The 23,660-nt window shown below is 46.7% G+C and overlaps 10 protein-coding genes across 10 annotated transcripts; 5 read left to right on the top strand and 5 right to left on the bottom strand.

Annotated features, from left to right (window-relative positions):
- Window positions 1-919: 919 nt before the first annotated feature.
- Window positions 920-2,515, top strand: PGRI_084750 (uncharacterized protein; the record flags this gene model as incomplete). The annotated part of the gene is made up of 1 exon (XM_040796189.1): window positions 920-2,515. The coding sequence occupies one exon, from the start codon at window positions 920-922 to the stop codon at window positions 2,513-2,515; it is 1,596 nt and encodes a 531-aa protein (XP_040650727.1).
- A 331-nt stretch (window positions 2,516-2,846) lies between these two features.
- PGRI_084740 (DUF4334 domain-containing protein) lies at window positions 2,847-3,412 on the bottom strand (the record flags this gene model as incomplete). Its single annotated transcript, XM_040796188.1, has 3 exons — window positions 2,847-3,014; window positions 3,066-3,342; window positions 3,402-3,412. 3 exons carry the CDS (start codon window positions 3,410-3,412, stop codon window positions 2,847-2,849), a joined length of 456 nt encoding a protein of 151 aa, XP_040650726.1.
- Window positions 3,413-4,234: 822 nt separating this feature from the next.
- PGRI_084730 (SDR family NAD(P)-dependent oxidoreductase) lies at window positions 4,235-5,188 on the bottom strand (the record flags this gene model as incomplete). Its single annotated transcript, XM_040796187.1, has 2 exons — window positions 4,235-5,061; window positions 5,125-5,188. The coding sequence occupies 2 exons, from the start codon at window positions 5,186-5,188 to the stop codon at window positions 4,235-4,237; spliced, it is 891 nt and encodes a 296-aa protein (XP_040650725.1).
- Window positions 5,189-6,055: 867 nt separating this feature from the next.
- On the bottom strand, window positions 6,056-6,361 carry PGRI_084720 (con-10 family general stress protein; the record flags this gene model as incomplete). Its single annotated transcript, XM_040796186.1, has 2 exons — window positions 6,056-6,184; window positions 6,236-6,361. 2 exons carry the CDS (start codon window positions 6,359-6,361, stop codon window positions 6,056-6,058), a joined length of 255 nt encoding a protein of 84 aa, XP_040650724.1.
- Window positions 6,362-7,315: 954 nt separating this feature from the next.
- PGRI_084710 (uncharacterized protein) lies at window positions 7,316-7,706 on the bottom strand (the record flags this gene model as incomplete). The annotated part of the gene is made up of 2 exons (XM_040796185.1): window positions 7,316-7,449; window positions 7,505-7,706. 2 exons carry the CDS (start codon window positions 7,704-7,706, stop codon window positions 7,316-7,318), a joined length of 336 nt encoding a protein of 111 aa, XP_040650723.1.
- A 1,618-nt stretch (window positions 7,707-9,324) lies between these two features.
- Window positions 9,325-10,305, top strand: PGRI_084700 (uncharacterized protein; the record flags this gene model as incomplete). The annotated part of the gene is made up of 1 exon (XM_040796184.1): window positions 9,325-10,305. One exon carries the CDS (start codon window positions 9,325-9,327, stop codon window positions 10,303-10,305), a length of 981 nt encoding a protein of 326 aa, XP_040650722.1.
- Window positions 10,306-11,512: 1,207 nt separating this feature from the next.
- PGRI_084690 (ER oxidoreductin) lies at window positions 11,513-13,462 on the top strand (the record flags this gene model as incomplete). The annotated part of the gene is made up of 3 exons (XM_040796183.1): window positions 11,513-11,614; window positions 11,678-13,269; window positions 13,318-13,462. The coding sequence occupies 3 exons, from the start codon at window positions 11,513-11,515 to the stop codon at window positions 13,460-13,462; spliced, it is 1,839 nt and encodes a 612-aa protein (XP_040650721.1).
- A 1,224-nt stretch (window positions 13,463-14,686) lies between these two features.
- PGRI_084680 (uncharacterized protein) lies at window positions 14,687-16,571 on the top strand (the record flags this gene model as incomplete). The annotated part of the gene is made up of 3 exons (XM_040796182.1): window positions 14,687-15,447; window positions 15,559-16,084; window positions 16,143-16,571. 3 exons carry the CDS (start codon window positions 14,687-14,689, stop codon window positions 16,569-16,571), a joined length of 1,716 nt encoding a protein of 571 aa, XP_040650720.1.
- Window positions 16,572-18,170: 1,599 nt separating this feature from the next.
- On the top strand, window positions 18,171-19,646 carry pex13 (peroxin PEX13; the record flags this gene model as incomplete). Its single annotated transcript, XM_040796181.1, has 3 exons — window positions 18,171-18,213; window positions 18,290-18,814; window positions 18,868-19,646. The coding sequence occupies 3 exons, from the start codon at window positions 18,171-18,173 to the stop codon at window positions 19,644-19,646; spliced, it is 1,347 nt and encodes a 448-aa protein (XP_040650719.1).
- Window positions 19,647-21,140: 1,494 nt separating this feature from the next.
- Window positions 21,141-21,994, bottom strand: PGRI_084660 (uncharacterized protein; the record flags this gene model as incomplete). The annotated part of the gene is made up of 2 exons (XM_040796180.1): window positions 21,141-21,760; window positions 21,823-21,994. 2 exons carry the CDS (start codon window positions 21,992-21,994, stop codon window positions 21,141-21,143), a joined length of 792 nt encoding a protein of 263 aa, XP_040650718.1.
- Between the last annotated feature and the right edge of the window lie 1,666 nt (window positions 21,995-23,660).

The following is a 23,660-nucleotide window of genomic DNA, read 5'->3' as shown; positions in this document are numbered from 1 at the left end:
GGATCCACGGAATCCTGTTTCTGTAAATTGTTTCCTGTACTGACCGCTTTTGGGCATGAATATGCCGATATTCACTGCGAAAGAACACTGTAAAGATTTTGTTGGGATCCTTGCAGTTAACCCGGGGGCCGGGGGAAGGGGTGATCCTATCCCATGTGGACGTTCCAGGCTCAAAAACAAAAATTCACAACTACAGAACACAGATGACGATCAGTGAGCAAAAGGCAAGGTCTGAGCACTAAAAAAGAAGAGGGAAGGCTAAGAAGTAGAGGAAATCGAGTAGGTCTATGAAAATAGTCCCTTTCTATTCCCCCAAGTGGGTCTCAGTTCACCTATGTTAAGAGACTTGCGAGTCATGCGAGTCATGCGCTGTCTCAACATGCATTCTCAGCCACAACATGCTTGCCGCTATCCCCCGCGCGGCCCGCGTTCGCTCATTTTCTTATCTCTTTGTCCCGTCGGAATCCGCTTTAGATACTAACAGCCAATGATAAAGATAGTACAGCTATATTTGGTTCTCACTACTGCATCTAGGAATAATTATCCTGTACCCTCGCACAGGAACCTATCAAATCCGAGGAGCTAAGGCGTAATAACCCCTCTTTTTGTGACATCTCGATGCAAACACAGCCTTGTAGCCGTCAACTAGCATGCCTTTCAGTGCCTATCGTTGGTTTCCGTTCTCAGGCATCCTCATTCCATGCACTTTAGCGCTGTCCAGTTTTATATTCCCAGGGCTGCGCCACGTCATTGTGGCAGAGTAGCCTGAAAAGCCTACTATCGGGATGCTTGCAAGGCTCCGAGCCAAAGAAATGACAGACATGGGTGTCCTGCTCAACTGGCTATAAAGCCATCGAAGGAAAGCCATTATAATCCAACACATCACAATCTGGTGCCTCTATTCCCCAATACATTCATAATGTCTTCTCGACGTCGCTACGCCGTAGATCCATCCTACCCCCCTCTATCCGAAATCATCGAGCTCGAACCGGAGAAAGAGCCATGGTGTGCCGGCTACGCCCCTTCAAAGGGTCGTCGGTGTCATGCCCGCACAAATGCACACGGCCGCAGATCAGCAACTGCCATTCTCAATGAGGGCACTAAAGAACTTCGAGCCGGTCGCAGCGTCACTTCACTGCTGAAGGAGTTAGCTCCTCACGTCCTATGCACAAGGTTCCACCAAAACCAAGCCTCGGATCTCGTCTCTCGCTGGAAAAGAGACGTCCGCGCATATCGGGATTCACAGGACGCTTATATACCACCTGCAAGGTCGACGAGGCGATCATCCCGAAGTGTCTATCTAGACTCCATTGAATCGGACTCGGAGGAGACAATTGACTTCCTTCAACAAAGACTTCGTTACCTACAAGAAGAGGTTCGCCGTCTCGAAGTCGCTCGATATGGCTCTCCAATTTCTGCACCTCCTCGTACTCGTCGTGTGGACAGAAGCACAAGCGCAGTCAGTTCCGGCAATGTGGAGCCTGCGCCACGCAGAAGTACTCCCCGAGAAAGTCTCGCCGAGGAAACAGTGAGAAGACGCCCACTTCAACCTATCAATGAGTCCGAGATCAATGTACCTCGACCGGCGCAAGCCCAAGTCAGTACTCAAACAAGAGAAGTTCCTGTTTCGAGCTCAAGACCAGCGACTCCACCAGCTACCGCCCCTGCCTCCAGCAGCACCGGAAATCCACAAATTCAGGATGAAGCTCCACAAGCCATTCGCCGCCAAGTGGAAGGAGAATGTGGGATCTGCTTGGAAAATTTGCATATCTCGCAAGAAGAGGTGGACACGAACGAGGAACAGGAGATTGAGCATAGCGGCGACAATGACGACGATAGTGATGACCATAACAACCCTGTACACGATGACCCTGAACACGATGACCCTGAACATAATGACCCTCAACACGATGAATCTGAGCACAATGACCCTCAACACGATGACCCTGAGCACAATGACCCTCAACACGATGACCCTGAGCACAATGACCCTCAACACGACACGATGACCCTGAGCACAATGACCCTCAACACGATGATCTTGAGCACACTGACCATCAACTCGATGATCCTGAGCACAATGACCCTCAACACGATGACCCTGAGCACAATGACCCTCAACACGATGTCCTTCAACCCAATGACCCTGAGCACAATGACCCTGAGCACAATGACCCCGAGCACAATGTCGCTGAACATGTTGTCCCTGAACCCAATGACCCTGGGCATAATGATGACCATGAACACAATGACCGCAACCACCGCCACGACCATAATTACCATGACCGCCATAACCGCTATGATCGCTATGACCGCCATCACTACCATGACACACGCCACCACCATAACCACAATCACAACCGTGACCACCATGACCACCATAGAGATGGTGATAAATCCAATGAACAAGAAGAAGAGGCCGAAGATGAGAAAGAACCCCGGGATGAAGAAGTGGTTTGGTGCAAGGCGCGTTGTGGAGTCAACTTCCATAAAAGCTGTATTGGCGAATGGCTAGAAAATGCTCGCTATCCCACATGTCCAACGTGTAGGAGTAATTGGGAACACTGAATGCGTTTGCGGAAGTTTTATTAATATTATGACACTGAAGACACATATATTATGGTTGAAATCAACATTCTTATATCTTGAATACTCTCTAGTCAACGTTCTTCCCAGGAAGTTAATCGTTTAGTTCAGCTAGCTCCACAATAAAGTCATATAAAGTGCGATGCAGTGGTATTTATTGACATGGCATGGTTTATGATGATAATGCAACCCATTCCAAAAGCCTAGGTTGCCATACGACCAGTCTCCATGCCAATACCAAAACTACAACCCATTTACCCCTACTTGTAGAGGTAGAAGTAGCAAACGCCAACATCATCTCCAAACCTCTTAGTATCCATGGCGCCAATAACGAGGTCGTCATTAACATAGCGGAAGTGGTCAATGATAGCGTGGTCGTTGTAGATCATAGCGGTTGACACAAGACCACGGTAACGCATCTCACGGAGCTGGATTGTGTCAGAACCCGCTTCATCCCCCAAAAAATTGGGGTAACTTACGATAGCATGGCCCCAGTTCTCATCGCATTCACGCTTCCCATCCTTTGACACAACAATAGGGTCGACGTCCTCAGTGGAGTGGAAGTTCTTTCCAAGCCAGTCCATCTCCGTGAGACGGTCACGGCCGGGATGACCGGTGTTAAAGACCCCACCCTTCCATTCACCGTGGAGGAAATCGAGGGGAAGAGCTGGGAGCTTGTCGAAAGCAGTCTCGATCTCGGATTCAGTCACTTTCCTGTCATTGGCAACGATAGCAGCGACTTCATCCTGGACGGAGCTAGAATGTAAAGATAAGTACAACGCTCAATTGGTAAGAATATATATGCTGATATATACCTTGCAGACATGGTGTAAATATATTCTGAAGAGTATAGAAGATAGAGTGTAGAAGATATACTGAGTAAATCTTGAGATAGCCCCAATGAAGAGGGATGTCTCCCGTAATTTGTAGTCAAGGAGCCTACATTGATTCTGTCTACAACATCGATCTGTGAGGTTGGACAGCATCGATGCTATGTACATATGTAACAAACATGTTGGACGACATTGAACATCAGGTCAAGTTGATTGGGTGATAATGCTGGTGTTGGTTTCACGAGCCACGCGGAAGCCTCAAAGTGGCAAAATCAGATGACATAACCCGATTAGATAACCTTAAAATATGCGGGCTATTCCCGATTAGGCTAAGTTACTTGAACTATAGAAATGTTCATATCATTGAGAGTTTTGTAGTCAGATGTTCTATCGAGAGGTTCAAAACCCGATTGTTACTGGATACATTTCCCAATGCACCTTGATTACACAACAGCTGGTGATCAAAGCGAAGGATTACCGGCTGTCGGCAGTCACACTCTACAAAGTTGAACTCCCCTTGAACAAAAAGAGAACCCTGACAATAGTTCGATGTGATTACAGAAAGTATTGAGAGTTTGATCTACATCGATTGATCAACAAGATTATTGAAAGGCCAGATCGAAAGGTGATAAACGCTGAGGACTGGATGGAACTTACTGCATGCCATACTCCAATGACGTAGCATTTTTACAAAACTTGACTTTTCTAAGTTACACTGTTCCCAGTGCTGCAGCCCGCGACAAAAGACCTGGTACTGAGACTTGCTTGGTGCTGCAGATACAAAATATTTGCTCCCTCACACACAAAGCAACCCCTCAAAGTGAACCCGCTGCTAGCAAGAACCCACCGTCCACAACAATTGTTTGTCCGTTGAGATATTGATTTGAGACAGTGAATAGTACAGCACCTGCCATATCCTCATCTTTTCCTGGGCGTCTGGCTGGAACCTTGCCTTCGTATTTTTCTTTCGGGATCGTGCTCTTTTGCTTTTCATCGCTGTCCTTAGCCGTCATTTCCGATGGGAAAACTCCCGGCGCGATATTGTTGACACGAATCTTGGCGTTTGAGGAAATGATTTCATGGGCTAACATTTTAGTAAGATGGACGGCAGCTGCTTTACTAGCGCTGTAGGCGAAATGGTGCTGAGCAGATTTGACAAGTCCTGAAACCGATGAGATATTGACCACAGTGCTAGACCAGCCGAATGTTTCTTCTGATGCTTTACAGAGTAAGGGTAGGAAAGCGGCGGTCATGAAGAATAGCTGGCTGACATTGGTTCGCATCACGTCTTCCCATTCTTCGACCGTGCTTTGATTCTTGAACAGCTCTTTCTGCACTGCTTGGGGGTCTTCTTGCTCTGTGTTTTGAGTCGGCGAGCGAATGCCAGCATTATTGACCAAAATATGCAGTTTGCCCCCCTCCTTTGAGGAGATCTCGTCGACTAGCTTCTGGATCGAATCCTTCGAGGTTATATCGGCGGCGATCGGGATAATTGAGCCTGGAATATCTTTTGAATATAACTCTGCAACACGGTCTAGTTTCTCTTTTGTGCGACTTGTGATGTAGACCTTGGCACCATTGACAGCAAGAGCTTGAGTGACCATCAAACCGATACCTGACCCTCCACCAGTCACGAGAGCGACTAAGCAGTTCATTAGCAACGCCAGTCAAGATAAAACCAGATCAAACAATGCTAGTGACACACCTCTATCCTTCACGTTGAACAAATTTTCAAGCTTGAAGCTGTTGTTGCTTTCTTGAGCAGACATTTTTCTAACTTATTTTGCACGCTTTAATAAGAACTGTACGGTTTTTTGTTAAAAGATCGTTGATAATGACTCCTATGAACTCAATGAAGAGCATTTTTATGTCGTGTATAGCCACATAAGATACGTCATCTGTACTTCAGCCTTCATTTCGGGTTGACTGATCTAGATCGATGTAATAAGCGCCACACATTGATCTCAAGGTTACTCCTGCATGACTTAGGCCATAGTGTTGAAGGCAAGTGGCGTAGTTCCTAAACGAACAAGAACTCGCTGGTCAATTGTCTCTGAAAACGTGTTTCCCTTCATTTTTCTCAGTCATCCTATCCAACACGGTCCATTTCATAACCGGAATATAAACGAGGTTCATCTCACATGTCAGGCGCCAGATATATATACGGAATGGTGAATGTTGGTCTCCATTGTAGTTCTAATAATGTCATTTTGTCATCGGGGAAGGGTGCTTAAGAGTTTCGCGATAGTTGGCATTTGTAGATACAGTTTACAATGTGCGAAGTCAGGTTCAATGATCATGTGGGTGTATTGGAAGGACCTAGCATGTGATTTGAATGTGCCTACGGTTAGTCCGGGATATTCACGACCACACGAAGGTCACAATAACCCACTGTATTGTTGAGTCCTTGCATAGAGAGTCAGATTTGGCTCGCCTAAAGATATCTCACATATGTGAATACTCTTATATTCCTTTATACAAGCATACAATATGATAATCGCTGTGGAAGCTTGAAATTTGACCCTAGTGCGTAGATTTATTTACCTAGTGACGTACACAAATTGACTGTTTCTCACAAGAGCTGGTAGCTTGCAAGTCACGATAATAATATGAACCCGATAGCACGATCACCCACTCTATTCCTCTGGATTCTCCGGATGCTGGCGGGCTGCATGACCTCCTCTTCGGCCTGCTTCCCTAGCTCTCTCCTCTCCAGGCTGGAACTTGCCACTTGAAGCGTGACCACCCTTCGAGGCAATGTTCCTCTGTAGATGTGTTAGCCATGGTGGTGTGTTATATATCAACGCTTTGCGTACCTGTTTCTCACGATCCATTGAATAGAATCCACTGTGATGGCTGGACTGTCCACCTTTCCGAGCAATATTCTCGACCTCTTCGTGGGGTCGATTGGCAAAATTTCCAGGGTTAGGGTTGTCGGTCATTTTTAGGATATGTTCAGTGATGAAAGAGTATGTACTATGTGATCGAATAAATCATTGTACTGTAGGGACGATTCACTGCGTTCTTATGTGCGATGCTAACCACGACCTATTTCGCCTCACTTAGCCTTGATGTCGATTTGACGTCTTCGCGAAAATTCTAATGAAGTAATGATGATCTCCTGACAAAAGCCACATGGAAATATCAATGGCAAGTCTGTCGATCTAGTGTTTTCGAGAATTGAGCGGCACTTCCCGTAGTGGGACAACCACGCCACTAATTTATATTCAATTTGTACTGGAACTTTCCAATGCGGGGGAGGCATTGATTGACCATGGCATAGCTATGTCGCCACCACAGCATAGCCACATCTGACAGCAGAAAGAACAATCTATCAATATCGGTATGCCTGTTCACGCAAGCAAGCCTAGTACCAGGGACAGATAGTACTTGTTTCACCCTTCTAGAAAGCTTCGCTAGCTTGCTGGTTCCAGGGGTTTATCGAACCTCACTAGAATGGCTTGTCCAGTTTCCACTCGCACGTATGACCATTGTCTGGGGTATGAAGTGAATATGGACAATAGAGATGCGTTATGCATTTGTGTAGCCAATCCAGGATAGTATAAACAACAAATCCAAGATCATTTTTGATCACCAACTTGAACAAAGAAGTTATACGTAAAAATCTAGTGCAATCAGCTAAAAACCGGGTTCTATCCTATAGCAGCCAAATTTGTCAAAAGTTCTCAGAATGCGACCTCTCAATATCATTGCATCTCACTCGAAAGGCTGATATCAATACTGCCGGTTGTTCTATCTAGAGCTACATCCTACGGGATCTCATAGGCACGCATTTATATAGCTTTGATGATCTTTGTTCAATTTCATCCTATTGACAAGCAAAGCAGTTCGAGTTTTGGTGTCCCGTAAAGACCGAATAAACGCACGATTGCGAATCATATTGCTTCTGCCGGCAATTCATCCTCACCTGGCCCCTCATTGTACCTGTTCGCAGTTCGAGGCTTTGCATGGCGAAGGCGCTCTCCTCTCATGATGTTGGACTTATTGATCGCCTCCCTCTCGTCCTCCGCTGTATTTTGTTAGACTAATTGTAATATTGGACAAGGAACATAACCTGAACTTACCAAGTTGCTGGTCAGAATTGGAGTATGGAGGCTGGACGGGATCTTCAAACGACTCATTGTCTGTCTGGACAGGAACCTGATTTTGCAAGGCTGGCGCTGTTTCTCTGACATATGAGTTATCTTCGAAATCACCGGTCACAGGAGAGTCATCGTTTTGTCTCTCATATTCATCTTCTGCGACTCTTTCGGCGGGGTTCGACATTTTGAGTTGAGTGGAGTTGTAAATTCGAGTGAGTTGTATACAATGTTTCAAAGTAAAAGTTTGAGTATAGATACAATTGGACGTGATCCTAGAGCTGTTGGCTAGATTCGTCATAAAATAGTCAAATCTTGCCCACGCTATAAATTGTATAATCTTCTTGACGCATGAGATGCGTAATTCGAAGCCGCCACCACATAACGTGATGGCCAGTTAGTCAAGATATTGGTCCAGAACAAAGCTCAACGCATTAAATCACATGAAAAGAGCGATCGAGCAATACGAGAAAAAGAAATTCTCTTAGATATCATGATACCAATGTGCCCCCTATGCCAAATTCAGGTGCTGGCTTAGTTTACTCTAGGAAAATAGGAGGCTTGAGGTATCTTTCACTATTTCTAGCCGTGTTTGACAGCAATATCTGTTAGCGTTGGTTAACACATCATTATCACGTCGTCGGTAAACCAATCTCCTGGGGCGATACTTACAACCATATGACATACATACACTGTCATAAAGCTCTTGAAATAAGCAGCCTAATCAATTTATAGGTAAATTACTATCTTCTGTGATTTTCATACACCGATTACTAGTGACGGAGCTGATCCTACAGCCCTAACGACTCTTACGGATAGCAAGAAGAATAATAATAATAATAACCTTGGCCAGTGATATTAATAAAAGACGACTCTAAGGAAGGCTCATAAGAAGAAGTATTCAAAGAAATCAAGAGAAGGAGGAAGGAGATCCGTAAGCTATATAGTGTGGTTCCCGCCATTATCAGATACTTTGTAAATTCTCTCCAATATGAGGCTTCTATAAATTAGCGTATCATATCCACGGGTATTATATAGCCAATAATGGCTAGGCCATATATATACTCGAGTCACAGGTAATGCATAAGTAATTAATATGAGAATTAGCAAAATGATACCCAAATTCTCGCCTCAGTTCTCAATTTTTGGCCTAAAGTCCAGTTTAGCCTTGGCGTTTCAAATGAAAGAGATTTGATCCAAGATCCAGTATTACATGGATCATGAACTCGTAGTTTGCATCGTTGGACTTGCACTCTTCATATATATATCGAGGGATTGGCATGCAAGCAATCATCTGAACACTGTCCGGACATCGACTTCAAAATGTTGTTATATATCAAGCCAGAGGGTAACTTTACACAAATAGGAATACAAAGCAACTGCCAAGACAATCTATAGCTGGAATCTTTGTATACGCTAACTTAATTTCTCGACATCCTTGCACCTCCGGTGCTTAGTCCGAGTAACAAAGACAAGTAACAAACCAACGAGTTCAATGGCTTTCTTCTTCCTTTCATTCTTTTCCATTTATATTTCCCTTGTATATAAAAGTAGTTCCTTGTTTACTCGAGCGAGTAATCCGGCCTCCAAAGGTATATATAATCCTCGAGATCACCGCACTACATCCAACTCACCAAACACCAGTCTACTCAATCTTCCACCTATTTGTCAACTGAATCGCATCAGACTAGTTTTATATTGATTTCATTTTGTTAAAAATAACTGCCACAACCTTATACCCACAATAATAGGTGACCCATCGTTATCTATTATCATCTCACTAATCTATCTATTATACCGCAGCCATGTCAGGCCGCAGTCTGTCTGATCAGTTCCGCGAGGAGCATGCTAATTTCTGGACCCTCATGGAGCAGATCATCGATGGCCTTAGGAACAACTACCCAGCAAACCAAGATGAGATCATTGGCAGGATGGGCCAGCTCAATCTCCAGCTCTCAACTCTTCGACGAGTCGGAGACATGATGGGATTGAGTTACCCACCAACTGACATCGTCCGTGATGCTCCTCCCCAGTACTTCAGCGCCCGCGCCCAACGCCATCAGAATTACTTCGGTACTGAGTTCGGGTACTCATGCTGGTATACCCAAGCCCAGATAGGCTACACCATTGCAGACCTTCTCAACGGGAGGGACCACACCCGCGTAGCTGACCTGCTAGAGCAACTGCTAGTCAGCTGGCAATTGACAGAGATGAGAGTCTTCCCCCGACAACTCCCCACGCGCAACCCAGTCGAGCAGCCAGTCAATATCGTGCATATTGATGGCCCGCCATACTATACACCAGGCGGTCCTGGACCACGCATCAAGACAGCAAGGACTATTGGGCCTGTCCGCACACACCCACATATCCGTCTTCCCGCCCCGACTGATACTGCTCACGGTATAGCACGGCAAACGCGCCATCGCGCTGCGCCATATCCTGGACGGGGTGTTCGTCGGACACGTCCTGGAAATACTAGACTAACCCCCCCGATGCCTCGTGCGGCCCTGGCACTTCCTAATACTATTATGCAGAATGGTGATGCTTCCCATCTTCCAAGGCCGACTCTACCCCCTGTTCAATCCCTATTCACTCCATATGCCCTCCCTGGTGGAGTTACTCTTCCTGGTGCACCGCCTGCCTCTGTGCCACCCCCAAGTGGTATGCAGCACCCGTTCCCTATGCCAGCCCCAAATACTGAGGCGACTATGTCTGTTTTGAATGCCAATATCAGGGACACTTTGCTAGGAGACCAGTCCCGTCAGAACCCCGGTTCTGGCAATTAACGACCAACGTCGGCGGAATAGCGGGCAACGGAGCTCGTTTGAGTTCCTCAATTTAGGGCCCAAATCATCACTTTGCATGATTTGGTATTGATTATCGATGAGTTCAAAGATCCCGGTAGGCTTACGCTGATTTTTGTTTGATAGATTCTTATATTCCCTTCTGTTTGATAGACTATGTTTTGCTCCCTCTTATTTGAAAATAATGACATCTGACAGGTGATATTAAATGAGACTGCTTCATGCATGTAAGAACTTATTTCCCGGTAGGTTTAGTTGCCATAGTCCTCAGTATATGACCCCCGAATAACTTTCATCGTAGTTTGTAACTAAATAATCGACCGCTTGCTACCTTATTGTACCTCGATTCGACCAGAAAGCGACTGTCATACATAAAATTGTAGCTTCCAATATAAGGTAAGTTTTCTAGTGTAGAGCCAAGATCGATGGGGCAATAAGGGGCTATTTGGGATATTCTAGCTATTAGCCAATATGGCGTTGTTGCTGCCTGGACTGTATCTTAATTCTGATATCTGTCCAGTATTTGCCCACCAATGATAAGTGGCGAAATATTCACGGGCTGGAGGATTTAGGACAAAGACAAAGAACTTTTGTACGCTGTAGTACGCTGTTTCGGCTATGGGCTAGGAGGATTCTTTCAACAGGGGCTTGACGGTTTTGCATTTTCTTATTCAGGTAACAGTAACGGCTACGTGTCTGAAGTAGATAATTGTATAATATATGTTCACAAAGTGGCATGGTAGCAAGAGGATGGAGGTCAGCTGTACCATCTGCTATATGCTATACATATACTACACGAATTCTACATAATATCTACTCTATAATGTACTATATAAGATACTATGGCACTATATAGTGGCACCATACCCCGTCTATCTCGCCACATTCTTGTGAAGCTGTCAATAAGCCAACCAATCAGAGACCAGAATGAATCAGGCCATCATTTCTTGGCGATCGGCCGATCCTCCGCGCATTTCGAGGCCAGCTTGTCCACTTTGCAGACCCTGACATTCTTTTGTTTATCTTGAGATTGTTTCTTTTTTTACCCTTTCTAAACCATCACGGCATAAATCTTACTTCCCCCCACCGAACGGACCCTTCCGTTCAATCCCTGGCCTTTGCGCCACCTTGCACATACAACAACCCGCGTCTCTGCGCGTTCTATCTACATATACAATCGGAAGCCAAGATGCGGTCTGCAGCGAGGCTGCTCTATGCAGCGGTGTTTGCACTTGCTGGCTTGAGTCATGCCGGCGAACACAATCCTTCACTAGATCCAACCAAGTGTGCTGTAAGTCTTTGTCAAGGATACCGGGTACTCAATACAGATGACTGACAGTCTATTTCGCTCCAGCTCGAACCTTCTGCCATGGTATCAGATGCGTGTGTCTCATATGGCGAGATTAACGGCATGAATGACCTGATTTTCACAACTCTCAACTCCCTTACACAAGAAACCGATTTCTTCTCCTACTACCGCCTCAACCTGTTCAACAAAGAGTGCCCCTTCTGGAATGATGCAAATAGCATGTGTGGCAACATCGCGTGTGCTGTAAATACCATTGACTCAGAGGAGGATATTCCCTTGACATGGCGCGCGGAAGAACTCAGCAAACTAGAGGGCCCCAAGGCGAATCACCCACCCCGCAGAATCCAAGCAGAGCGTCCGAAAGAACGCCCCCTCCAAGGAGAGTTGGGTGAAGACGTTGGTGAGAGTTGTGTGGTGGAATACGACGACGAATGTGACGAACGAGACTACTGTATCCCCGAGGACGAGGGTTCCGCCGGGAAGGGAGACTATGTGAGCTTGGTGGACAACCCAGAGCGGTATACGGGATACTCCGGAGCAGGCGCAAACCAAGTGTGGAATGCGATCTACAACGAAAACTGCTTCTTGAAGCCTGTGTCTGATGAGCTGGACGAGCAGTCGCTGAACGTCCCATTGGGCGGCCTCCAGGCGGCCTCTGATTTCCGAAACGTGCTCCACAAGGAGTCGAAGAGAACAGAAGGCTTGCCTCTAGACAACGAGTGCTTAGAGAAGCGGGTGTTTCACCGGCTGCTGAGCGGCATGCATGCTTCCATCTCGACACATCTGTGCTGGGATTACCTCAACCAAACCACCGGCCTGTGGCACCCCAACGTGCAATGCTTCAAGGAGCGACTCCTCGACCACCCGGAGCGCATCTCGAACATGTACTTCAACTACGCACTTGTCTCGCGCGCCGTGGCAAAACTCCGCAAGCACCTGAACGGGTACACATTCTGTACCAGCGACCCAGCGCAAGACCGCGAGACTAAGAAGCGCGTCAACAAGCTAACAGCTACTTTGACCGAACTCCCCCAAATCTTCGACGAAAATATCATGTTCCAAGACCCCAATACCATCACCCTGAAAGAGGACTTCCGCAACCGCTTCCGCAACGTCAGTCGCCTGATGGACTGTGTTGGATGCGACAAGTGCCGCCTCTGGGGCAAACTCCAGGTAAACGGGTACGGAACCGCGCTCAAGGTGTTGTTTGAGTACGACGAAACCAAGAACGGCGAGAACCCGCCCCTGCGCCGCACCGAGCTGGTCGCCCTCATCAATACTCTCGGCCGCATTTCGCACAGTATCGCTGCTTCGCGCAGTATGCAGCGAGCCCTGCTGACCGGCACCACCCACATGTTCCCTGTGCACGGCGCCGTGCCCTCCTCTCACCACGCCAACGCCCTCGGCAATAACAGACGCGTGTTCAAGGACGGAAATAATAACTTCTACTACGAAGGCGATGAAGACGAGGCCCAGTACGTCTACGGCCGAGGCGAAGCCCCAGAGCGATACCCCTGGGAGCGCAAACCTCCCAACCCAGACGACGGCCTCTGGGAGGATTTCAAGTCTGAGTGGGATATGATCTGGGGTATGGTTGGACATATCTGGCGGTCTTGGATGGATATCCCACATACATTGTAAGTTTATTGGATTTGTTCTATTTCGACAGAGACTGACTCCTGCAGGTTCCAAATCGGCACGTCGGAATTCATCCGATTGTACAACTACTGGCTCGGTTTGCCGGTGCCTCCACGCATGTGGAAGCTGAAGACGCCGCAGCCGCGTGCACATACTCAACCTGCGGCTTATGCTAATCGTGACGAGTTATGAATTCCCTGTATTTCATTGCATTGGTATCTGTACATATATGGCGCTATGATATGGCGTTGATAGACTCTGGATTTGTTTTTGATTTTCGGAGTTGGTGAATATATACTTGTTCACGCTTTTTTCACGTTCGATTTTACTGTAGGGTGTCTTTACATGTTATTCTCGGTGTGACTTTATAGGTTCTATCACAGAAGTTATGGAGCTCCGTCTGATTAGCTGAAGCTGTGTCTAGGGAAACTAGGCCGAGTTTACACATTAGGGTGACCTGCGCCACAAACCACGCTTAGCCAAGACCTTTTCGGTAACCAATCATATCATATTATATATAAGCGGTCAACTTTTGATTGGCAGTTTACCCGAAGACGGTTACCCCATCATTTCGGTCCTTCCCTCTTCCTCTTTTATTCAGTTAAATGAAACATACGGTTTCTTGCCGTCAAATCGACACGAATTTTCTACTATCGCTCGAAGGATCTAGCTATACTACCCTGTCTGAAATTTCGCGGATTCTGAAGTGATATCGTCGTGATATCATATTGTCTGTGCATCGAATCTGAAGGATTTGTCTCCACAATCCCTCTGGCTAAGCGATAATCAACCTCCCGCTCCGAATGGTACACTTGATGATGTGTGGGTCTCGTGAGATATTGCAGAGTATTCCATATCCAAATAAGGAGGTTTATACTCGAGATATCGAGAACAGGGTTTGATAGGGAATTGGTAGCGTATACGGGCTTAGGGTTGAGTTCAAGTTCTGCTGAGACAGAGTCAGTAGAAGATAGTACCTGGGTCCAAACACGGGGGTACCAAAGCCAAGCAAATAATATCCAATACGTTTGACCCTTTAATCTCCAAAACAATTGTCTTCACCATTAGCCTAAACCGGCAAGAAACTGGAATATCTATCCATGCTTTTGACCCGACGATGTTTTGTAGTCACTGACTTGTGTACTTGTCGGATCTTCGGCATGTTCGACAGATATAGGCTGGGCCATGATGATTGGTACATATTTGTTGCCCGTGTCCTGCACCATGTGCGCTTCTGGACATTGCTACTTTGTATATAGACAGCCAAGAAAGCATGATCCTCTCGCTCTATATCGAAACCACTTTCCTAATTCTTGATGGCGGCAATTAGAACGACATATAAGTACCGGAACCCCCTGTCATACTGATCTTTCGCATCCTAGTTGGAACCGCAGTCAGTCTAGAGTGTCCAGCGACATGTTCCGTCCTTCGATGCTACTTTCCATTGGAACATGGGCAGCTGTTGTCCTCCAAGCAACCGCTGTCCCCCATGGCCCATCCTACTACAACAAGCTCGCCCGAGACAACAATGACCCCTGTGGCCCAGTCTCACAGTACACTGAAAACCGAAGCCCCGAGAAATGGAACCAGGCCAACACCGATGACTGGCTTAATCAATGGTGGACTGTGAATGCCGACAAACGCACGACTCACCAAGATGGATTCACTGGTGCTTTTGGCGAGTACGCACTAGGCCAGCCTGGCTGGTCGTGCCAGAACAACGGCAACGACGCCAACTGTGAAGTGCAGGTTCGCAATAATCCCGAGCTTAACGGCCTAGGAAGTGACGCTAACTTCGAAGTGCAGCCTTGCGGTAACCCCAAGCTTAATAGCCTAGGCAATAACACCGAGAAGGCGTACTATGTTCTACAGGCGATCAATAACCTACACGGGTTCTTCCTCGGCCTGGACCAGTCGTTCAATATCGCTGCTATTGTCGCAGCCCTGGATAACGATGAGATCGTGTATAATTTCTGGCATGATGAGAATAACTGGGATGCTTTGGCCTTCAAGGAGCTCCTGAATGCAATCGCTGTTGTGTTTGCTGTTGCTGCTGTCGGGATAAGTGCGCCTGCTATGGCGCCATTCGTATCTGCTAGTGCGCCTGCCGCTGCGGCAGGATTCTCAACTTTGCTTAGCGGTGGAACGTCCGCAGGCATCTTAGCTACTGGCCCAAAGTGAGTAACCTTCCCCCCACCAACTCCCCCTTTCTGTCCTCTACCCGGATAAGAGATATTTAACATATATCCATACATTACAATTACTATTACTAATCCCTCTATATGTAGAGATACGAGTGGTGTGACACAGGCTAAGCTCGGCCATTTTATGGCAGAGACAGTGAAGAGAGTCGCAGGTTCATTCATTACTACCAACGACGAGCTGATGGCCGGTCATAGCCATGAAACCGAAACCGGACCTATCGATATCCGTTCCTATCTCCAGGGCGGAGCGTGGGTTAACTACGGGGGATTGAAGAAGACCGACGCACATGATAAAATGACCACTATTTTACAGTCGTTAATGATCAACTCGCTATGGCGTTCGCAGCGTGTGTTTATCATGGGCGGTGGCGCCTGCGGTGATGGCCAGGACGTCGGCCAAGGTACCAACGCTAACGATAACGTTTTCTGTGATGAAGAGAATCGTGCATGGTACCTATACTACTGGCAGAAGGATAAGAATATTATGAAAGAGTCGGCAAAACCTGTTGGATGGATTTCTCGACCCTGGGGATCCGATCGTATGGGCGGAGAACCTATATTAGAGCAGGAAGGCGGCGCCGGGCCATTCTGGAAGAATATCCTTCCAGTGGTATGTGACAACTGATACGTATAGAATATATCGTATACTAACATTTTCTACCCTCTAGGACGCTATCAAATCCTCTCTCAAGTCCTACCAAGTCGCCGGCTACAACTACGACTCGACAGCCTTTAGCACTCGTATGGCCGATATCTTCGCTGCTGGAAGTAACGCTTGGAACGAAGGTGCAAGCATGGAGGGTGTCTGGACTATCCCCGTGTGTGATATTAGTGCAACTATCAACAACCCCGACTATTCATACGAAATGAAGGAGTATATCCTCCAGCCGTATGGGTTCGACAGGATTCCAAAATGGTGTGGACCGATTTGTGGAATGGACAAGAAGAAGACGGCGGAATTCTACAAAGCGGCCAACTTCATAAATGACATGGAGAAGCCTTTCCTGCGGGGTTGTACTATCGATCAGGACAGACCTAATTTTGTTGAAAGCGGTCATTATTGGGATTGGACTACAGATGAGGAGTTTCCATTATGAGGCAGAAATGGTCTTGATATCACGCATGGTCAGTCTGACTAAGTGGTAGAGAGATCCATATCCCTGGTCCATTGTTGGTGAGATGGCGAGATGCACATCTCGTTCAGCCTGGATTTCGAAGCTATATTCTGGATCATTGTATTTAGTTGGAAGCACATTACTTGAATTTCAATAAACATCTCGATTCATTGCTCTGATATTCACTCTTTTCCTGGTATCAAATTTGAGAATGTTCCGCTCGGTAATCCTACCGCGTTTTTGCACTGTGAAGTACAACGTTCACTGTTTCCTCCATTTGTGTTAGCCAAAGACTCACATCATCTTAGACTTCCTTGCGGTTGTCAGCTCACCCGACTTCTAATGTAATACTCGGATATTTTGTATAGGCCGGTGTGTGTTGGTGTCCACGAGCAACCTGGAGATTTTGCCTTCCCTGAAGTACCTCTCACTTTCATTGCACCCATAAGTTCGAGCATATATCCGTTATATGTGCGTATCCAAGCATGGAACACGTCAATTTCCTCTTTTTCTTGGTCGATATAACCACCCATGAAGCTGGATTTAACGCTGTCGGATTCCATGTATGGTGGCTTGGCGAGGAAACGAGATGAATCCGGGATTGGCGATAGTCTCATCCTTCTAGCAATCCCCGCAATTCTACCACATCTTCACAATGCGTCTTCGTTGGGATCTCTGTGGCAGATCTGATCGCGTATCGCGTATCCCAAAGATACCATCTCGACTGGGACATGGGAAGTAAGTTCGAGCCATTTTTTGAAAGCGGCCCTGAAGACCGTGTTCATCGCCATCTCTGGAAATCTAGTCAGTACTGCATGTATTATGGATAGATAGAAAGGGATTATCCAACTCACTGCGAGAATCCATGTCCATGCCACAACTATGGTAGGTCCTTTGCAAAGATCAAAATGTTGTATCCTGTCTTTGGGCAACATTATCGAATTATTTTCCCCAAGCGCCCAACACCACCATACGTCTGTGGGTGTTAGGTGGTGTTGGGCGCTATTCGTTGAGATGAGAAGAGGAAGGAGAGAAACCAGCTGGATGGAGGGAGTTGTACTAGGAAGGTATATAGTCTATATACATGTCACGGGTTATCCAGGGACCAGTAAGAAGTGAGAAAGAATAAAAATCTCTATACAAAAACATGTTTATTACACTTTTAATTCTAATTATTCAAAGAAAAATATCTTTGATCTACTTTACTCTTTATCTTACTATGTAGATTACCTCGGTCGCCCCTCAGGTACATTTGCCACCGAAGAGATTTCTCGAGGAGAGGGCAGAATCAAAACACGAAAGGGCGAACAAGTCAAACAAGTCAAATAGGTCGAACAGGTTGAATAGGAGAAGATAGAATGTGATAATCAAATATTAAGACTAGATCTCAGATAACTAGTCCTAGACTTATTACCTAGGCAAGAGTACCCCGTATTTGCTCGGCAAACCCCGACCTCGGCATCTCCACTCCCGGCCACATGCGTCCTTTTCTTCCCTCTTTCATCCCTCTGACCCTCTTCGGCCTCACGAATCTATCTCAATATAACGTATCTAGATGCGATTCCATTAATATCTAACTCCATGGCGACGCCTTCGCCACCAAAACCGTGGGAGAGAGCAGCTGGTGAGTGTCTTCGATTGCCGATATCCAACAGCGCAACGCAACCCTGAATGTCATCTAACTCTCTTCTTCTCTGTAGGAAACGCGTTATCGACAGCACCTATCGCCAGTAGCCCTGCTGCCTCGACCGCGATGACTTCTACAACCAACCCCGCAGTCTCAACATCCACCGCCCCCGACCTCCCCTCCCGTCCTAGCACTCTCAACTCTGTAGTCAACAACACCGCCTCCAACTACTCACCATATGGAGCCTCGCGCCTTGGAACAGGCGCGTATGGATCTACCTACGGTGGAATGGGTGGAATGGGTGCGATGGGATCACCCTACTCCCGCTTCGGCACCATGGGCGGTATGGGCTCCATGTACGGCGGCGGTTATGGAGGCTACGGAGGTGGAATGATGGGCGGCATGGGCATGGGAGGCATGGGAGGAATGTACGGCGGCATGCCGGGACAAGATCCTAATGATCCGAACAGCTTGACGAACTCGTTTGGGCAAAGCACCCAGGCCACTTTCCACATGATTGAGAGTATCGTTGGGGCATTTGGAGGCTTTGCTCAAATGCTCGAGAGCACATACATGGCTACCCACAGTTCATTCTTTGGTTGGTTTTGACCCACAAAAAATATACGGACACTCGCTGACTCACTTTTATAGCAATGGTCTCGGTCGCAGAACAATTTGGAAACCTGCGCAACACCCTCGGCTCAGCCTTGGGCATTTTCACCCTCATTCGATGGTTCCGCACATTGATCGCTAAGATCACAGGACGTCCTCCGCCAGCTGATGCCACTTCCTTGACTCCCGCTGCTTTTGCAGCTTTCATGGGCGGCCGTGCCGCAACCACACTCCCCGATGGCTCACCAGCTCCCGCCAAGCCATCCAAGAAACCCTTCTTCATGTTCCTGATTGCCCTCTTCGGCCTACCCTACCTGATGGGCAAGCTCATCAGGACCATGGCCCGATCACAGGAGGAAGAGGCGAAGCGCCGCATGCAACTCATCGGCCCCAACGGCGAGCCAGGCTCAGCAGCGCTCGACCCGGCCAAGCTGGACTTCTGCCGTCTTCTATACGACTACACACCCGAGACCCAGGAGAGCAACGGCATCGACCTGGCCGTGAAAAAGGGTGACATCGTCGCCGTCCTCAGCAAGTCTGATCCTATGGGCAATGCCTCCGAGTGGTGGCGCTGCCGTGCCCGCGACGGCCGCGTCGGATATCTCCCCGGTCCGTACCTGGAGACTATCCAGCGCCGGCCCAATCAGCAGGCTATCACAGCAGGCAGCGAGCCTGCTACTCGCACCACTACAATGAAGGGCGACCCGGCAGCCGAAGGTCGCACACAGAGCTTGTCATCTCTAGGCAAGCCTGAGCTTAACAGCAAGATTGGCGATATTTCGCCTGAAAGCTTCCAGAAGAGCACATTCTACTCATGAGCAATGAGTGCATACGGCATATAGACTTTGCCGATGCTAGTTCTCCTTTTGTCTTTGTCTTTGTTAGACTGGAGCAGGCTATGGTTTTCTGTGACGTTATCCGACCAAAAGCTCCCATTGAGCTTGCTCATCCTTATATATCCCCCGAGCGTGTCTTGGATCTTTCGATCCTCCTTACGACCTTCAGCTATACAGGCAGCAGCCTAGCCATCCCAGCTGTATCCCCTCGTGATCTCAACCCCAGTATCACCCGGGTATCTCTCTTTCTCTTTTCATTTCAACTTTCTTCGGATCTCATTTTAGCGACACCCCAATTTATGTATTTAGTACTTAGTGCAATGCCTTTCAAAAGTACCCCCTATCAAAGTACTTTCAATACTCCCCACAGTGGGCTACCCGTCCCGCTCCCGACTCCCCACTGATACTCGACACATCGAACATCACTTTGAGTATTCCGTTAACACATATACTCTATAACATAATTTGTATATCTTCAACACGCAAAGCGTAAATACAGAGTAAGGAGTAAAAATCCCATGCACATACCCGCGCACGTCATCTCGCTTAAACGATCCCCCCTGCTCACGCACGTCCCTAAGTTCGAGTCTGGCAACGCCTACTTCCGGCTCCCTGCAGATTGGCCCGGACTCGCCGACTTTTGCTTTTGTGTTTAGGAGGCGAACTTGGCTGTTGGGCGTTTTGACTGATGGTTTTGTTTTCGCCACGAGTATGTTTATAATTATGTTTATTCTATAGTACGGAGTATACGGGTATAATGTATAATCTTGTTAAATATAAATATAAATGTAAATGCAAGTATAGCATGAGCACGTAAGGAGCCAGGCTGCCTGGTGGCACACTCATGTACCTACCCTAATCTTATGCACTGTACTTTCTAAGTTTACCGCGGAGTATAATCTGCTAAACGGTTGAATGGTGTGTTTTCATTTCAAGTATTTCATTTCGATTCCCCTTGTGTCACCTACTTCCATGTACCTTGATAGATAGGTATACGATGTAGAGTAGTAGTTACGACGCACGTGCTTATTGCAATGTATACATGGGAATCCCGGCGACGGGGACGTGGGATGGTACGGTTTTGGGTATGAATTGGTCGGGTAACAGGGGTTGAAGATATGAGGGTTGTACCGTAGCTTGATGTCGTGTCCGTGAGACATAGTGATATCGGTCGAGCGGAGACGTGGCCGTGCTACCCAGAAAGCAGAGATATACAGAAATTCAATGCCATAGATCGCCAATCTAGAAGCCGAACGCCCTTGCTATGATGGGCTTGGAAGGTGGTGAATGTAAAGATATACATAAAACGAGGGCTGAACGCTATGGGGAGGAAATAGGAAATAGGAAATAGGGAATAGGGAAATAGGGAAAGCTGGAAATCAGGGAAATAGGGAAACCAGGGGAAATCAAAACATGAATAGAAGCAAGCAGAAAGATGAGAAGATAAAAAGAGAAAGAAAGAAAATAAAAAACAAATCACATCCCCAATCCCTCATGATGAGGAATCTCCTGATTAGGATCCTGATCTCTAGCCCACTTCGACATCGACTGCGTAAGCGTATAATCCAAATCCTGCAATCTAGTCTGGAACGACTCCACGGTATTCCAATCCGGCGGATGAGTATCTTCTTCACCCGGTGCATCCTCCAGATCCCTCGGCGCGGGTCCAGGGTGAGCATGGGTGTGAGAAGGCGCATGGGAACTGTGTACACCCTGTACACTCTGCACTGGCACCGGCACATGGGCATGACTGTGTACCGGGTGCGGATGGTGTGGATGGGAGAGATGATTTCCTATTGACTGATGATAGGACTGGATATGGCGCTGGGAATGCATAGACATGGACATAGCGGGTGTTTCGTCCAGTTCCAGATCGGGGAGGTTTTCGAGGTGGTTGGGGTCTAGGAAATATCTTCCATCAATATCATTTATAGGCACACTCACCGGAACGGCCGTGGATTTACCGTATGAGCCGAGTGGGTAGGGTGGCATTTCTCGGGTTGGTGATTGCATGTCTGGGAGTGGTGAGATGGGGGTTGTGACGCTGTGTTCGTCTGTTGGTTCCGGTGTGTAGCAGGTCATGTCGGATGGTGTTTCTATAGTTGTTAGGGATGGGTTTAGGGAGTTTGATAGTCAGTAGTTCTATCTGATAACTTACGAGGCTCAGGGCTTTGAGGCTCTGTTTCTGGTTCTTTGCCTCGATTGGTATCCCATGATGTTCCATAACGACGAACGAAACGGGCAATGCGTTTTGGGTCAACGTTTTGTCCATTTACGCGAAAGGCTGTTTGTTTTCCTTGAGCGGCGCGCTTCTGTTGCTTTCGTAGCATCAGATGGACTTCTTTTGCTTTGATGTTCTTTCGAACATGCCATGCCGCCAGACGGTCTTTGTATTGTTTTTCTCTGGTTGAGTTAGAGGGCTATATAGAATGGAAGAAGTAGGATAGTAGTACGATGCAAAGAACTTATAATCCCTTTCCATGATACGTTTGACATCTCGTAGTTTCAACTGATCATTTCGATACAGTTGTTCGATGATTTCTCGATATTCATGCCAATCATCCGATCGGCGGGGTCGAAAGACATTGGGTTGAGGAGTTGAATATTCCATGATTGAGTTATGATTATAAAAAAGGAATGCAAATCATAAGTAAAAAAGTAAAAAGCAAGAATTAATAAGTCCAAACGATAAATAATATAAAAATCAAAAGAAAATAATCCATAAAAAAATCAAAAAGAGGCAAGAGATGGGGGCCAAGCGAATCTCTTCTTTTCTCGGCGACGTGCACGCGGAGAGACAACCCCCTGCTTCCCCGGACGAATGAAACTAAAGAGGGGTCCATAAGCAACTTGTCACGGATCGACGTGTAGAGGAGAATATCTCCGTTGGATCTTTTTTTGTATTTTTTTTATTTTCGAATTTATTGCTTTTTGGAGGTACTTTTGTTCTTTTACGCATTGGCCTTTGGATGCATTTTCCGTTGCCTCTTTTTTTTATTAGTATTAACAGCATACAGTATAAGCTCCGTAGTATACAGTATGTTGTATATTCCATAGCACATTATTCCAATAGTGTATACTCAATGTGTATACAGATAACTATATCAATATCCTGCAGATCAAATAAAACCGGGAGCGGCCCGAATCTTCCTTGACAGCTCTTTGTTTGCCTCCGCTAAAAAAATCCTTTAAAATCCCAGCTCTCTGGATCAGTATAAGCCACGTATTGTTTTTTTTTTATATTTCATAACATATAATATATTATATTCAAAGATATATAATAGATCTATATGACACCTGCCTCGTGCTAGATCTCAACAGTCAAAGCAAGGAGGACCGTTAAACCCGTTACGCTTTGACATGACAAAGTCTTGAAAAAACGTACGATGCAAGGTCCGTGCTACTGTTACGGGTCTTCCTAGCGATCCGACCTCGTATTGACGATGTAAGGAGATATACACTCTACCCTCTTATTATCTTTATAAATATCCTACTCTTATATACAACGGTATTCCCCGTCTGCAGCTATAGTCCATATTTCAAGGGCTAGAACTCTTAAGAGCTGGGTACCGAGGTATGTATACTAGTTTAATATTAATGATTTACACCTATTTTGTCTTTCGGGGAGCAAGAATCCTGGTCCCCGATAGGGATGGTATCTTTTATATCCGAAAAGTACATAAGGGGGTTGAACAGTTCCAAGCATTTGAAAAAGCAAAAATAAAAAACATAAAAAATACTTCTCTCTCCTTATGTTATAAAAGCTCTACTCAAATTGCGGGGTGTACCTTTTCCTCTTTCCAATATATATATATATAAAAAAGAAAACCGAAGTGGAGGGAACACAACGGCCATCCCGCGTGGAGCTCAGCCGCTTCGAAACGGAGATATCTGCCGCCGACATCCCCATAGGTCCACAGACCATCGTTCACCGGCTCGGATCGTATGCAGGTACTAGGATGTAGCGCGCAGACTGGACTGGACGCATATCACATC

The sequence above is a fragment of the Penicillium griseofulvum genome, assembly GCF_001561935.1.
Source record: "Penicillium griseofulvum strain PG3 chromosome Unknown contig_10, whole genome shotgun sequence".
In the NCBI taxonomy this organism is placed as follows: Eukaryota; Fungi; Ascomycota; class Eurotiomycetes; order Eurotiales; family Aspergillaceae; genus Penicillium; species Penicillium griseofulvum.
This window is presented reverse-complemented; position numbering and strand designations above follow the sequence as displayed.